Consider the following 16708-nt stretch of genomic DNA (forward strand, 5'->3'; position numbering starts at 1 on the left):
AAATAATCAGCTAATGAATGCAAATCCTAACACACTTGCTTCAAGAAGTCTTTATAACCAAGGAAAACATATTAATATTTTACATGTTATAGACACAGTATGCTTCAATGCTTGTTTTCACTTACAAGTTTCCCATAGAAAGAGCAGAGTCTATTTACATAAAATAAACAAATATTAAGATTTCAGAGACTCTATGGCACCTATATCATAATTCAATTACTTCTTATTTTACCTACTTTTCAGAACACTTTTCTTTACAGTCAGGCTGCTTGTCTGACCCACCTGGGGCAAAGCACCACCGAAGGAGCAGCACTGCCTAATAAGGCATTTGCAGCCAATGCTACCACATGTCCTACATCAAACTGAAGAAGAAGGATCACTGATCCAACCACACTTTAGGCATCGCACTTAGAGATCACACTTGAGGGAGCACTCATCATTATTTTACTTTCTGCTTGGCATAACGTAAAACTAGCAAAGCCCTCAATGCACTCATAATACTTGCAGTCCATCACAGCAGTTCAGGGATTTAATTATCAATTACTTCAGAGTCAGTTTTATGAGGATTAGTATTATACATGGGCCAAACCACCCAGCTTATCAGACTGCTGCATTATGAATGGCATGGCAAAGGGGAATAAAATCCTCGTTAAGAGGCACTGCTGCTGTCCTCGATACCGTACCATGGCGATTTCAGTGTAAGAGCCTCCGCGGTGCCGCACACTGTGTCACGGGATAGCAACCGGCCACATCCTTCTGTTTCCATTACCTCAGGTCAGGCTGATATCACCAGCGTTGGAAACTGGATTAAAAGCTCAGGATCAAGCTGCAAGAGATGCTGTTTAGCAATCTCGAAGCTGGCCTGGTATCCCTGACAGAAAATTACCCCTTAGTCCCTAGCTGCTTTTGCTGAAGTTGCCCAAGCTCTCACACCCCACAACACCCGTGAGCAAGTCTTACTGGCTCTGCATCCCAGATGCTGCCCATGTGTTCATGCATGTTATTTACTCATGCTTGCAAATATGACTCTATCAAAGCTGTGTTTAATCCTGTGTTTCAAATAGTGCAGCAGAACCAATGATGCAGATCAAATACACTGCAAATAATATTACAGCTAACAGCCAAATTAAGGGAAAGTGGTTGAAAAGGGTGTTGGGTACCTTAACACAGATGGTTAAAGGTGTCTGGTCCTATTATGAGCTCCTCTAATTACCACTCCAACAGCTCTGGCATGCCAGGGGATGCTGTCCTATCCATCCCCTCCATGGCAACCAGCAACCCATCTCTGGCCTGCATGTGTGCTCTGCTGTGGATACAGGCACAGGAACCAGTTCTCTGAGGCCTCTGCACTCCTATACCTCTCTTGTGCTATCTTCTGTCACATCAGCCTCTTTGATAAGCAATACATTATTCTTTTTAAGAGGAAATATTAAAAACCAAAAGTCTGGTTAGCTGGCCTATGAAGTTATACATTCCTGAGAGAAGGATTAAGTCATTTGAGACATGCAAGGAAAAAGGCGTTAGTCAAGGAGAAGGTGATTATAACAAAATCTTGAATCAATAATTGGGAAATAAAATACCAAAAATAAATGAATGTAAAGAAACCAACATAAGATTTCAGAAGTACACAAAAGATAAGTAGGAAGAGGCATTGAACCAAAGAAGAGCAGTGAAAATTACTTTGCAACAGAATAAGGTATTGCAGAAAAATTAAACACATTCTTCATCTTGCAAGGAAAATGGAAGGTGAGATGGCAGAAGTGAAAACAATGTGTCCTTGGGTGGACAGTGAAAAACTGGAGACATTAGCAACCTCTCCAGAACAAGTCTTGTGTAATTTAAAATCCATAAAATAGTCAGAGCCCAAAGACCAGATGAGACACACTTTGGGGTCCTGAAAGAGATGACAGACAGATTATTGGACTACCAGGTCTTTTATACCCTTTCTGAAATGGCAAGGTATCAATAGACTAGAGAGAAACAAGAAAAATAACAGTTGTAGGAAGGAAATTATGGAGAGCTATGAATTGAATTTGACCTCCAAAGCAGACAAGATCCAAAAAATTATCAGTGATAAAAAAATAAATATTTTTTAAAATTTAAAAAATTACCAAAAATGCTTTTGAGAAATATGAGAATGTTAAGAAGTACAACTTTGGTGGAATAGAATCACAGTGACAGCTCATGCAATTTACTTACATGCACTTCTCATGTACTGGCTTTTTTTAAAGGCAGTACTACAGACAAAAAATGGGACTGATAAGCTGATCCTGTTCAGATTTTAAAATGTCACATAACATAGAAGATGGTAAATGAATACATGCAAGACAAGCTGCTGTATGGATTAAAAGTGGCTAAGGAAAAGTCTGCTAGCATCAATGATGCAGGATAATGTGGATAATGGATGGGTGATGGATGAATAAAAATGAAGGCAGTGCTCATTTTTGAGGATCAGAAAAAAACGTTTATTTGGTAATGGGTTCTGTTTGCATTTTCTCTCTTATCAATCTCCCAAACTGGTTCCTATAACACAAGGGCTTACCCTACTCATATCCTGAACTCACAGACTCTTGCAGTTTCATTTAAATGGAAATGATGATCCAGTTACTCTCTGCACCTGTATTCCCATGTTCATTGCTGACTGAACTCAAGTCACAGGGCTGAAATGGTATTTACAACCTAGCCTGCAATCCTGGGGTGTCTCAGAAGTCACATACAGCTGAGTTTGGTCAGCTTCTGCTAATGGCATCAGATACACTCCACATGCAGGGTCAGATAGTAAAGGATACTGGCAAGAGGCAGTGTATTACAGAGAACCTTGATTTTCTGATAAGCCCCAAATCCTGTCAACCTGTATTACTGACTGAGACTGTCCTCTCAGGGTAAAGTCAAGATGCTCTGGTGCATTTCCATTCTAATTTTTTTCTAAATTTCTCCTGCTTCTTAGTATGGACAAATAGACTCTGTGGAGAGATGGTAATAGTTTTCAAATACCTGCAAAGAGGAAAAGACCCCACAACTACTCCAGATGAAAGAGGAAGCAAACTGCAACAAAGGGGCTTAGGCAAAACACTAGGGAACACTTTTAACTTGAAAATAGGTAATGCATAGGAGCAGAGCTGCTTTCAGAGGCTCCAAGATCTCATATCAAAGGTTTTTATAAGTAGTTTTTCGTGAACAGGTTAAATAAGGATACATCAGAAGGAATCCCATCCTAGGGCAACAGAAGAGATCATATGACCTTAAGTCATAAATTAACTTTAGCCCTTATGACTAGTTTTAAAAATCTCTGCAGTATTCTAGGCTGTTAAACAGCTGCTGTACTTCACTCTGACAATGACTGATTTTCAATTGTCTCTGAACTTGCTCCTGTGCATTTCTTAAACTTCCACATTTTTCCAGGCTATTAAGGAATGTCCTGTAGAAGTAATTACTCTCTCTTTCTTGTGACATCGTACACTTCTCCTTCCCGCTCTTCCTGTGCTTTTCCCTCCCCTGTAATTCTGCCCTGGGTCATGCTGAGCTGGATAGTAGCTAGGAAGAAGAAATTATTGGAAGTGTTGTCTTCAAAGAGGTGTACACCAGGCCTTCAGAGAATCAAGATCTCTGCTGGCACACTTGAACACTGCCCAGGTTTTCAGAGCACAACGTGGTGGGGAATGTCAAATCCAGACTGAATGGTGAGGTCTTCATGATGGAAGAAAATGTCCCATTATCTTCCCCAGAACAAAACCAAAGATTTTTCAGGCATTTACAAGGCAGAGGAAGAAAGGTGAAAAATGAGAATTATTATTGACAACTATTATCTTTCTTTGGCAATGACCTGCGAAAAAACCTTTGCACAAGTCCCAGACTCCCTAATCAGCCTTGCTGCAGGATAAAAAGACACACCTCAAAGGGTGCTGTTGGAGCTTTGTAGGATCAGACAAAATGTTGCTAATTTTGTGATTTTTCTGTCTCCAAAAAAAGGTATCTAATTGGTGACAACAGTAAAGGGAAAGGAAAGAAAGTTCATACTTTACCTGAAGCATCAGGATGGTAGAGGCTGGGAGCACTTGTTATTTCTCCTTGCTGATGGAGACAACTCCCTGAGGATCTTTGACTCGCAATGAGAATCCTGCTCTTGGCAGATGGCAACCTGGACACTGCACCCAGCCCTAGCTGTGGCTTCAGAATCATGGCAGATCGATAAAAGCTTGGTGGCACCTCATAGTGGGTGTATGGTGGAGGGCAAAATTCATCTTTTGCAGGCCTTTCCCCAACCTGCAGAAAAATCATTAACACAGATATTACACAATAAATCAATAAACCCAGACAATGTGGAGCTCCAAATTGCTTGTAAAGGCTAAATTTCCCTCCTTGTGAATCTGGTCCTCAGAGCACTGCAAACTTTCATAAATTTATGGTCTTACTACGTGAATTACTCTTCAAAAACATGCATATTACACCCTCAATGTGCAACTACACCTAAATAAAGAATTGATGCCTTCCCCAAAAGAAAATGGACACATGGAAGACCTTCAATTAATGAAAATGAGGGAACTGTTAAGCCACGAAAGGTTATATTATTTACAGAGGTGGATATACTAAGAGACTGTGTAAATGGAATTTTTATTAGAAGTTATTTAAAATAATATTGCCCAGTTCTGGGAGAAATTGGTTTTGACTTAGCTAAAAATAAAGCTGGTGGTGTTTTAGGTATATTTTATCAGAGAAATTGTACTGCCAAATAATTTCTGTGACAAAAAAAAAAAAAAGAACCCCCAGTATGTTCTCACTGCAAAATGTTCATTATAATCTGTGCCCCTCTAATTCCTGGAAAGAGACCTGGTTGTGGATGTGAGCACATTTCTCTAATTTATGCTTTCAGAGGCCTGTTGAATATTCCAAATCAGAGCTACAAAACCCATATGTCCATGAGAATTGGAGGAAAAAACTATCAGGTTTGCAAATGTGAAACCTTTGCTATTTATCACAAATAGATACTGCTTTGTTAAAATCAGCATCAAATCTCTCAGTATTTTAATGGACATTTACTGTAAGAACAGCAGTGTAAGTCCCAAGCTGGAAATATTTCCAGCTCATAGCTGGCTCAGAACACTGAACTTGCACTCGAGGAATGATCTGGTTCCGTGATTCAGCCCTTGTGTCTTTGTGCATTCAAGATGGACTCTGACTCCCACTTTTCTGTGCTGCTTCGTGACTCAGGACAAGAGTGCAGAGTTTTCATTTCTCACATTTGCAAAGAATTGTTTGCTCTTCTGAGTAGAGTCCAACTTCTTCACCGTTTTCTTATAAAATGCAATATCATCATAATGTAGAAAGGACTTATGAATATTTTTTCAGTCATCCCATTTAGGCCACAGAAAAAAAGAAAAAAAAAAAACATAGGCAATAGGAAACTAAATTTGTTTAAAAATTAATCAAAAAGTGCCACGGGCTACCTAGGAAGAAATGTAACTGCCAATTAATTAACTCTGCTGTAAGTTATGATGCATATAATATGCCAAATCAATTTCTATTTAGCAATTATAAGCATTAGAATATGCACTTCAACATTGGCTATAAAAGCTTTGATCCTAGCTCCTTCAAGAGCTTTAATCCTAGTTTAGCAAATCTTTAATATGCTAAGAGACAAGATTGGCCTTAAACTATGAAATATAGAAGAATATTTGAGGTCTTTGCACAGGAACTAGGAGGACAGATGCAACAAACACTGAGCTTTATAGTTTTGCCCTATATTTTTCCCTCTATTTGCAGTCCTATTTCCTGCCATTAGATCTTTCTCTTTTCTTTTTTATTATACTCCTATGACCTATTTAAAGTTAGGATGCAGTTTTTTGCTGTATAATATGAATGATTCTGCAGACTTGGACTGCAGATGTCTGGCTTCTTACTTCCAGCTTCTAGATATGAGATTGTTTTTCTGGATAAGCCTCAGTTATCTTCTCTCTCCCTGATAAATTTATTTCTATCAGATTACACTATGCATACTATCATTTCATACTTAAATAAAAGTTCAGCACCAATGCCAAGTATTTCAGTATAAGAAAAAGAGAAAATCATTAAACACAGAAAATAAGCATTTTATGATAAACTGGGCCAGTTTATTCAAATCTTCTCTCACCCCATTTCTTTTTCTTTCTTGACAGTATGCTAAGAGTAACAGAGAAGGGCAACAAACATGGACACAAATGCAATCAATCACAAGCATAAAACCTCTTCTCAAGGAAAGAGCCCTTCTCAAGGAGAAGGACTTAGAACAGAATAATTTAGATTGGAAAAGACCCTTAAGATAATCAAGTCCAACTGATTTTGCCCAAATATCTCTCAATAATTAAATGCTATTTTTTGAAGACCCCAGTTTTGGAGGACATGAACTTGCTATGAAGATACACTATTTTTTCCTTTCTATTTAACTATGAATTCATGAAGTGCAAAATTCAACTGGTCTCAACAGAATTGTATAAAATCATTGCCATTTTAAAGCTCTTCAGAAAGATGTGGATTATATGACCCCTGTTAGCACCCTGTACTGGATTTTTATATGAGGGACTTCTAGGGAAATGATCTGTTGCAGCCTCTCCACCAAGAAGGCCAGCCCAGAGTTCTCTTCTGTGGGGCTGTCTGCTCATTATCTACACACCCATTAATGGATTTGTTAAAATGAGCCAGAAAAGTCTGCTACAAATACTTTGAGCATACAGGAATTTCCACAGGCTGGGTATTCCTGAGCAGAGCTGGCAGCATGGCCAGCAGGTACGGATGTCCAACTTTCCTTCACGTTACTTTGTTTAAAACGTCATCAAACATTAACGCCTCGAGGAAGAATTTGCTTGTGAAGTGCCTGCTTCAGGCAACTCTTTGGGAAAAGAGTTTGCAACATCAGTTCAAATAACAGGATCAAGGGGAGAAACTTTTGGTTTGACTATATATAAAACAACTCCTCCGAGTCCTTTTTACCTCAGCAGGCTTTTTGTTTCAACAGACTTCAGTCCATCTTCTCTGGACCACAATGATGTCTCTGCTGAGGCAGAGACTCAGAATGAATGGTGTAGATGAATGGGGCTGTCACAGTCTTGGTGAGGCAGGCAGGAGAGCTGGTGATCAGCAGACCTCCTCGCAGACCCTCACCAAGTCAGGGCTCTTGGCAGCAGCCATAAAACAGTGAATAAAGTGGCCAGTGACCACTCTCTGACAGTGCACAGCCTGTACCTGTACGAGTAAACTCTCCGTCTGTAGACCAGGCTGATCCATGGTGGCCCTTGGCAGCAGCCTCTGGGTGAGCACGCTCTGGCAGGGCTGGATCCTGAGCTGGGAAGCATGCTCCCAGTCCAGCAATTAACCTGCCCTGAGCCTTGGAGGCCATGTCATTCCACTGTTCAGTTCACTAGGACAGCTACAGTCTTTGGGTCCCTGTAACTTGATTTGCCCTGTAACTTCCCACAGAGGCTACTGGGAGAACAAAGAGCCCACAAACACTCACTGGTGCTGACTAGAAGAGGGTGAGGTCCACAATGAGATGAGGAGCCCACGTTGTGATCAAGGATGCGGACAACAGTGACTTTCACTAGAAAAGGACTGGTTTTCTTAAGCATTTTTCATTTCACCTTGAGAGGTTTTCTTTTCTTTTGCCCATTCTTCTGCCCATTCAGTGAAACTCAATTCCACTGTGGACCCAACCCCTCAGCGCCGCTGGACTGCCTTCATGCTGGAGCTGGGATTTTGTCTGAGCTGCCTGGAGTGGGCTTTGGCACAGGCAGCTCAAGAAGCCCTGCAAGCTTCTCACTGCACAAAGGCAGCCCTTGAGTCTTTCTCGTAGAGTTGTCCAGGCCTTTTCTTTGAGTCTCCTGCCAATACAGCACCTTCCTATTTCTTCTACGCCTGGGACCCAGAGGGATATTTAATTGTTCCTACCACTTAGCTGAATGATGCCTAGAGATTGCAACTATTAACACTATCATAGCTATATAAAGAGCTACCAAAGTGCTAATCAAAGCTCTCCAAAGACAATACTGGATGTGTGATATAGGTCAATCTGGAATTTTTTTTCCAACAAAGACAGTGGCCATCATGCCAGAGTCTCCTTGTCTCCAAAACCACTGAGTCTTCCACATTCTCCCTTCAGCTCAGTGATTTGGATCTATTTAAGTGTATCCTAATTGGTTTCTTTTGGATTACACGTCACTCATCTGCTACTAACCCACACTGTGCACAGCTGCTCTTTTAAGCATCTGTTCACCTTCATGGATTGATAATTTTCCTTTCTCTTGATGCATACTGAGCCAAATCAGGTTGTGTTCCTCGAGCTGGCAGGACAGCCAGGTTATTGCTTTTAACGTGGCAGTCCAAGAAAGCAGATTCCATCTTCTGCCATCAGCTCCTGAATCCTGGCCTAACACAAACTCGTAGCACAAACCATAGTTCGACTTTTTCTTCTCAGAGTCTTCTCCAGTTAGTCCAGCTTCTCTGAAGAAGCAGTTTGCTTGGGTTCAGATATTCCCTCGCTGAAATACCCACCAAAAATCATATTTCTTGGAGGAACAAGGGAAGATCCTCTCCAGCTCCTAATTGTCCTACTTCTAACCCTAGTCTAGAGAAAATCACACTGCAGGCTTGCCACAACCCGAATCCTTCTCATGCTAAAACCAGTCCTCAGCAGTGCTCAGAAATCTGTCCTTTGTTCACAGATGTGTCTGCTGATCCTGCCTGATTATCTGAACCCCAGCTCTCACAGACACCTGTGGCCTTCAGAGGGTCATGCCACCCTAGAAACAGTCAAACAGCCAGTGCACAGTCTGGGTCGTTTTGGCTTTCATTCCATTGCCATGCACTCAACAGCAGTAACCTAGTAATTTCCCCTCAGCTTACAAGGCAATTGTGAAAATATACTAATGATGGCTGGAATAGACAATCTCCCAAAGATTTTAGTAAATCATTCCCTGGACATGAAATACAAGGGACAGAGCTGAAAACTGAAGTTAAAAGAAAAAGGACAGCAAGTACTGTTCTTTCTGTGCTTGTGATAAGAAATAACTATAATCTTTGCTCACTTCAGTAGGTTTCTAGTTAATATGCCATAAGGGTCAATCTACACTCACACACAGTATCTTATTTTGGGTATTTGCCAGGTTTTGACTGAGTCACTAAATTTTTTATTTCAATGCTGTTCCTTGGATCTATACTGTATGTAGAATGAGGTAGGGAGTAAAATAGCCTTAATAACACCACAAGACACGGAACAAAAAACCATATCCTTTTTTTAAAGACTCCTTCAAATAAAAAAATTGTGTTATCTTCAGTGTTTGTATGAAAAGCTTGGTTGTTGAACTACCTCAGGTCCCAAGCAGTGGATACACGAGGAAATGACAGACACGGCTTGCTCTGTCCTGTCCTTCCTCCACCTACCAAGCAAGCTCATCCTTCCTCCACTGTACTCACCTCCCAGGGGGAATTTTGGGAACTCAAGGCTCCTGCCCAGTTTAGCAAGGCAGAAACACAGTGAGATATCTGGAGCCAGAGGCGTCTAGAGGGACTTCCATCACATTTTGGCTGCTTAGGATGGTTTCCAGGGAAAAGAAAAAATCTTTTTTGAGGTGCAGGTCAGTGTAATAAACAGCATTAAAATTAGTCAAAAGTAAATCTTCTTTTGTATTATATGTATAATCCAAAAAGAGCTCTGATAGTCCCTGGGTTTCCATACAGCTAAACAGAATGGAATTAGTTTAGACCTCTAGTGTTCTGTCTACAAAATCCTGCCAACTTTCCCATTAGGAAGGAAGAGTCTTGGGCAAATTACAATCATTTCCCAAAGCTATTCTTCAGGATGCAAAACCAAAAAGATTATTTATTCAATTCAGCATGTCTTTTTCTTTCTAAATATCCCTATTTATAATACTAGCAGGTGATCAATTTGCTGGAAAATACTGGAAGAATGCAGTAACAACTTCCAGTAACGGCTAAGATATCACAACAGGGTCAGTGCTAGAAACAGTTAGGTAAGTTTATTCCTAATGGTCACACATTGTTTTAGGATTTATTTCTTATTTGAGGTTTGAGAACTAACTTCTGGCAGCAGCAAACAAGCAAATAATCACCACCTGGCACAAAAAAGCAGCTGTCTAAGATGCAGAAACTTACCTCCTGCAGAAACTTCTCGCCCATTGGACCCAAGTGATGAACTGGGGGCCTAATTCCTGACACTACTAGTCCAGAACCAAAGAGCCTTGGCTTCTGGAGGTCAGGTTTAAATTTGTCATACAGGACGCTGGCGGGCTTCGCCTCCCCTCCGTTGGACGCCTTCTGCTCCGCGGGGACGGGCACGCTGCATGTGGGGCCATCGAAGGGCAGCCCTGCCGGCGCGAACAAAGGGTCCAGCTGCTCTATGGAACGAGGGTTTCTCCTAATGTACGTGATGATTTTAGGTCTCACAGGCTTAGGCCGGGGGATGGCAGGTTTTATCTCAACGCCTTCTTCCAGCTTTTCACTGCAGTCACTGTCCACACCAGCCTTATCTGTGAGGGAGCCCTTGGGGTGGACCAGGATAGGTTTTGGGATGGCACTGCTGCAAGCAGTCTTGATAGGCACTTTAGGGGATAAGTTTAACAACTGTGTGCTGTCAGTGGGAGGTAGGACTGAGGAGGGTGACAATTTGCCATCATGAAGTGCATAAAGGTCCTTCAAATTACTGTTTGATAGTATGGGCTGACCATTAACATCCGGCGTTGCCAGTGGGCGCACAGGAGTTGGGACACATAAAAAGACATCAGCCTTTGCTGGAATGTTACCACTCTCTGGTGCTTCCTCTAGAGGATGTTTCTCTACATTAGCTGTTTCTTTACTTGAAACGGAAACATTTGAGGTTTCCACATTACTGCTGTGACTGTCAGGTTGTTGGTTTGACACTGTCTCTGCACTGCGTGCTCTGTGATGATCTGAGGGATCAGACGCAGGCACAACAGCATCCTCAGTGCTTTCTTTGACTATCATCAGTTTATTCTCATTAACTTCCAAGGGTTTGCTGTCAGGTGGATTAATATCATGTATAGAAGATATCTGTTCACCAACTGTTTCAGCACAACCTGTGTCAACTCCATGCAAATTTTTGTTTTTTCTTGGTGTCACTTTGATGCTGGATTTACTATTGCAGGTGAGTGGAAATATTGTTTCCATTTCCTCATCAGTAAAACATTCCTCACCAGCCTGGCTGGCTGCCCTGCTGTCACTGTCATTGCTTCCTCTTCCTTCCCTACTGATTGCAATGTTATCATTTTGCAATTTTTCATCAGGATGAGTTACTACCTGGCTTGACAATGGATCCTCTACTCTATTACAGGTGTTGTGAAAAGGGGATACTTGAAATTTTGACATGTCAGACCCAGAGCTTTTCTGTTCCTGCACTGCTGTATTTTCAGCTCTTGGACACCCCAGGAACTCTACCAGCATAATTCTCTCTATCTTTTGTGGACACGTATTTTTATATTGTAGAGATGGTGCAGTCCTAAGCTCCAGTTTTTTACTTTTATCACCCTGACCTAATTGTGCTTCTGATTTACTAGCAACCTCATTGAGCTTAACAGCTGAATGTTGAGAATGAGAAGCATGCAGTGTGCTTTCAATGCTAACATTTGGTACATTTTCTGGTTTACTTGTTTTCTTGTTCCCTGAGGTAGATGGTGTGGAATAAAATACAGTCCTTTCCTCTGAGGTATTGTCAAGTGGACAAAACACCATCCCAAGAAAATGATCCGTGGATGTTTTCTGGGATTTCTCTGTACTTCCTACCAAGTGGTGAGACCTGTCGATGGAGTCCAACGATGCAGAAAGCAGACGTTTGCACGACACGCGACCAACGCCGTCTTTTGCAAATGTTTCAGGCTGAGAAGAAAATTTACTTGGTCTTCCCAAAGAAAGCCTTTTTATTCTCTCCACCTCCACAGTCCTGGACGTTTTTCCCTTAGGAAAGTTCTGTGTGAAGTCAATATTACCTTTGGAGACAACCTCCAGGTTGGCATCATTTGTGCTACTTTTTAAATTGGACAGACTTTGTCCTCGGCTAATCCTGATATGCCTTGATATATCCTTAGCTTCGCTGGTCCTGCAATCTTTCCCCATTTCCCTGCTTGTGGTGGAGAGCAGCTTACTTTCCTGTGCACTGGTGTGACAGGTTCGAGAGTCTTTGAAGGTCAGAAGTTTATTCTGCTCTGTAGGCAGATGAGTCGCTTTCTCTGTTCCTCCAGAGTATATATTCCCACTCTCATCTGTCAAATCATGTTTCTTAACATCCCCTTCAGTGGTTCTAACTTTTGTTACAATTTGGTTGGCATTGGTATCCCCAACATTCACTATACTTTCATTGTTGTTTCGTATTTCACTGCGGTTGTCATGAAGCTGGGAATAACATGACTTGTTTGGAATTAGTGGAGCACTCATCTTGAAGCTTCAGGTGACTGCTTGCTGCCTTTTTTTTTTTTTTTTTTTTTTTTTGGTCAGTTCTAATTAATGAGAAGGTTTTTTTTCCCTATCAGGTTAACTTTTATGCATGCTTCAGTTATACATTTAAATGAGAACTGATCAGTAGAAAATTCATCATCAGAAGTCTTGAAGTCTCTTCTCAGAGTCACATTTTTCTGCTGCTCAGTTGTCTTTTCTGCAGCTTCTGGACCAAGGAAATCTTTATGATGTGCTGTAGAGAGGTTCAGCAAAAGCAGAATAGATCTGCCAAGTTCCCTCTGAATGAGAGCCAGTTAATCCAGCCAACCTAAGGGGAAAAAAAATTCAAACAGAAATAAAACAAAACCCCAAACAGACAACATTACACTGGTGTCAGGAATCATGCTAACTAAATCAAACTTAAAACCAACAGCACTCTCAGGTATAACCCCAGGAAAGAGTGTTTTCAAACACTTTAAATGTTGTTTCAATTACAGCTTTGCTCCCAGCAAAAGTTCTTAGTGTAGCACAAATCTCTGACTCAAGAAGTTACATAGCAAAAACTGTCCTGGTTAGAGAAGTAGTTGTTTATTTCCAGTTGTAAACCTATGTGTTTTTAAGACACATAGGTTTACAACTGGAAATAAACAAAAATAGCCAGGTGAGGGGGGGATCCAGTCTTGAGGATCTAAACATTTGCATATTGCTTCAACAATTATTACACCAAGAGTGGCTGCTGAAGCATTTAAAGCATCACTGTATAGATTAGTCATCAATAATAAAATTCCAGGTCCACAGAAGTTGTTTATGGCTTTTAGGAATAACTGCTGTTCTTGTGCTGACACCCCATCCCCTTTGACATTTCTTAGCCGTATTTATAGATTCCAAGAAAGCAAAAGCTGTGGCTGGAGGCCTGCAAAGGAAAATTGTATTTTTTCTGAGACAGATGAATGTGTGCATTTTTAAATATAGAGGATTATACACTATTCCCAATACAGTGCATCTCTTTTTGGCTCCATCACACGTTTGGCTTCGGGAGCCCAGATTTTGTCCTCTATCACCTCCAACAAGATGAAGATGAAATTTCTGCCTATACCATGCCCAAATTCACTCTCTGAGATATTTCTTGTACCCTGTGTGTTCATACCCTTCATCACAAAGAAACATGGACACTGGAAACTGGAACATGCTCCACATTTCCCAGAAGCTGGAATTCAAAACATTTGTGACACTCCCAGCTGTGCTGGGTTTCTAGCCAGGGGCTCACAGGGGCACTAATTAGAAGTGCAGAATAAGTCCAGTGCTCTGTCTGCAGTATTTGGGTGCCAGTCTGGGTCCCTGCGTTCACTGAAAGCATCTTCACACACATTGTGCAGAGAGGATGTGCTGGTGTGCTTCAGAGGCCAGACCAAGCACTTTGGCTCAATGTTGCTAGTGCAAATTTATTAACATGAAGGTCAAGAAAGACCTGGCCCCCCTCTAACACAGGGCTCTGCTCAACCTCAGGACACTGACAGCTGAATCTAGCCCCTTAAAGCTGACAGCGATGGACTCCATGCACCCAACGTTCCAATTTCATCTCTCCTTGTGACATCCAGCCACAGATTAGGGATGTCAAAGACTTGTAGAATCCACTACATTCTTACAATTAACACCCATACAGTTACCCAAATATATTTTCTTTTTTTGCAGAATATTGCCTGCTTGACTTTGTAACGTGTTTTATGACTACCATTACAATAACTACACCGCCTGTAAATAATGCAAGGTTCCATTCTGCTATAGAAGATACAGAACTCCTACTAAATTAATATTAAAATATAATGTATTTTCCTATTAGGGAATACAAACTTTGGACCTTGGTTCAGTCAATGTGTTGAACATTTACATATTGCGACAAGCCCATTTGGAAGTAAGATACATGGTTTTGTGTTACATTTGGGACCTTAGATTTGATCATTCTTCTGTAAATAGCTGCTATTTAAGAAGCTTTGGCTTGGGTTTTCTGCAAGATAATTTATTTTAAATGGCATTGTCCAGACTCAACTTCACTACGCTCTTTGGAGTCAGTGAGATGAAAAGACTCAGCTGTGTCTGGGTTCTGCTGGCTCTTCCTCTATTTTTTATTACTCACCTCTCTTGACTGATGTTGGCTGACATACACACATCTGAAGTCACTCCCTGCTGTGCAGGAATGCTCTGAGATGAGAGGGACATGAGCCTCCTAACTTCAGATGCCCTCCTCAGAACAAGAGAAGGGAGTATGAGGAGTCTCAAGCCCAGCAAAGACAACACCACATCACTTAGCAGCATATCACTAGGAACTCTGGACAAGAAATATGTCGGCAATCTTCAAGACTGAACTTGGTATATGTAAGGATTTATATGGATAAAATTTTCTTGATACTGTATAATGTAAAAATATCCCCTCTGAACCACTGAGAGTAGAAAATGAAGTCATAGCAGGATCTATAAATGTATTTGTGGAAAAAAAAAAAAAACAAAAACAAAAAACAAACAAAACAAAAAAAAAAAAAAACCCCAAAAAAAAAAACAAAAAAAAAAAAAAAAAAAACCTTTTACAAAGCGATGTGAACATGCTAGACAGTGGAACAAAATTATATTCACCAGACTATGTTTAGCTATGAATCCCACAGGGAGAAGAAAAGTTCAAGGAGCCAGAAACACAATTAAATACTTCTGTTTAACTCCAGCTGTATCAGGTTCCTTCTAAGATGTGTATCTCTTATGAGACTCTATTTTAAACCTGAGCCCATTTAATGATGATCTAGGAAAGAAGCATACAAGAGTTTCTTCCCATCTGATATTGCAGTTCCTCTACTACACTCCAAGTTACATTTGGCCAATAGGTCTCACCCTAACCTCTGGAGACATCAGTAGGAAGGAGAAGCCAAGCTGGATGATTTTTGCCCCAGGACATCCAGCAGGGACTTCATCAGCAGAGCTCAAGTTTGTAAAATAAAACTGGCTGGAAAAAGAAAGCAGCAGCCCACTTCTGAATAGTAACAGCAGTGCTTTTCTTGGTTAAACAAGCAGTGTAGAAATATTGTTATCCCCAATAGGAATTGAAAATTAAAAAATTGTGAAGAATTCCACAATCTTGGTTGTTCTGTTTTCAATTTGCCACAAAAATACAACAGCAATAATTATGAGATACGCAAAGGAATTATCAAAGCACATGTACAAACAAACATGGAAATAAAGAAATAAAACCTGAAACACCTTGAGAATTTTGCTTCCTCTATAAACATTTCCTAATGCAGGCTGTTACAGCTGCTTACCCATCCCAGTACTGAGAGTCTAAACTGAGAATATTTACAGCAAGATACACCAAAAACATCTCGGTGTTCTGGTAACACTGTGCATGGCTTAGACTGACTGCTCTTTCAGTACAATATGTATGAGAAGCACCTGAACACTTTATTAACCATCTGCTACTGAACTGATGCCTCTTGCTATTACCATAATACAAAACAAAACAAAACAAAACATAAAAACTGCAAACAACAGAAAACAATGAGTTTGTAAATTTCTGGGGTAGAGCCAGTAGCCTGTGAAAGGTCAGGCATCCCCTGTCAGCTGCAAGGCAAAAGCTCTCAACCCCATGGGGTAGTGGGTCATGCTGCCCAAGAAGTAGGATACACAGGCAGGCTTTTTACCTGGAGAAGAGAGGGTTCCAGGTAGACCACCTTGCAGCCTTTTAGTACTTAGAGGGAGCTTATAAAAAGGAGGGAAAATTACTTTTTACATGAGCAGATATTCACAGGACAAAGATAAATGGTTTTAAATTAAAAGAATAGAGATTTAGAACAGATATTAGGAAAAAATTCTTTACTGTGAGACTGGGGGGCCATTGGAATAGGTTGCCCAGAGAATTTGTGGTTGTTTCATCCTTGGAAGTGTGCAAGGCCAGGTTGGACAGGGCTTCAAACAACCTGATCAGTGGAAAGGGTTCTTGTCCATGGCAGGGTGTTGGAACTAGAAAAACTTTAAGGCCTCATTCAACCCAAACCACTCTATGATTCAATGATACATGGGGAGAACCTGTGCACCAGCCCACTTGGCAACGACTCAGAGCGGAGTCAGGAGGCCTGATGGGGTGTTTGTCCTCACAGAAGGCAGCTACAGCTGCTTGATCACCACCCAGTTCAAAGCACAAAGCGAGAAATCTCCAGCCATTTCCCTCAGAGGCCATCATAATCCAAGTTTTTAAACTCCTGGAGCATCCTGGACAAGGGCTAAGCACTAATTCCAG

General features: G+C 41.0%; 1 protein-coding gene and 1 long non-coding RNA gene across 2 annotated transcripts in view; both read right to left on the bottom strand.

The window, feature by feature from the left end:
* The window catches only part of MTUS2 (microtubule associated scaffold protein 2), a 162669-nt gene extending 150202 nt beyond the window's left edge, over positions 1-12467 (bottom strand). Inside the window, exons 1-2 of the mRNA XM_041416056.1 lie at positions 10141-12467; positions 4023-4263 (exon numbers count right to left, since the gene is read on the bottom strand). Coding sequence (XP_041271990.1) covers positions 4023-4263; positions 10141-12432 — 2533 coding nt within the window. The 5' untranslated portion in view covers positions 12433-12467. The remainder of the gene's footprint in view (positions 1-4022; positions 4264-10140) is intronic.
* A 23-nt stretch (positions 12468-12490) lies between these two features.
* LOC121342007 overlaps positions 12491-16708 on the bottom strand; it is a 74513-nt gene continuing 70295 nt past the window's right edge. Inside the window, exon 2 of the long non-coding RNA XR_005953488.1 lies at positions 12491-12760. This is a non-coding gene — a long non-coding RNA (uncharacterized LOC121342007). The remainder of the gene's footprint in view (positions 12761-16708) is intronic.

Source organism: Onychostruthus taczanowskii, unplaced genomic scaffold (genome assembly GCF_017590055.1).
Source record: "Onychostruthus taczanowskii isolate IOZ18803 unplaced genomic scaffold, ASM1759005v1 scaffold50, whole genome shotgun sequence".
In the NCBI taxonomy this organism is placed as follows: domain Eukaryota; kingdom Metazoa; phylum Chordata; class Aves; order Passeriformes; family Passeridae; genus Onychostruthus; species Onychostruthus taczanowskii.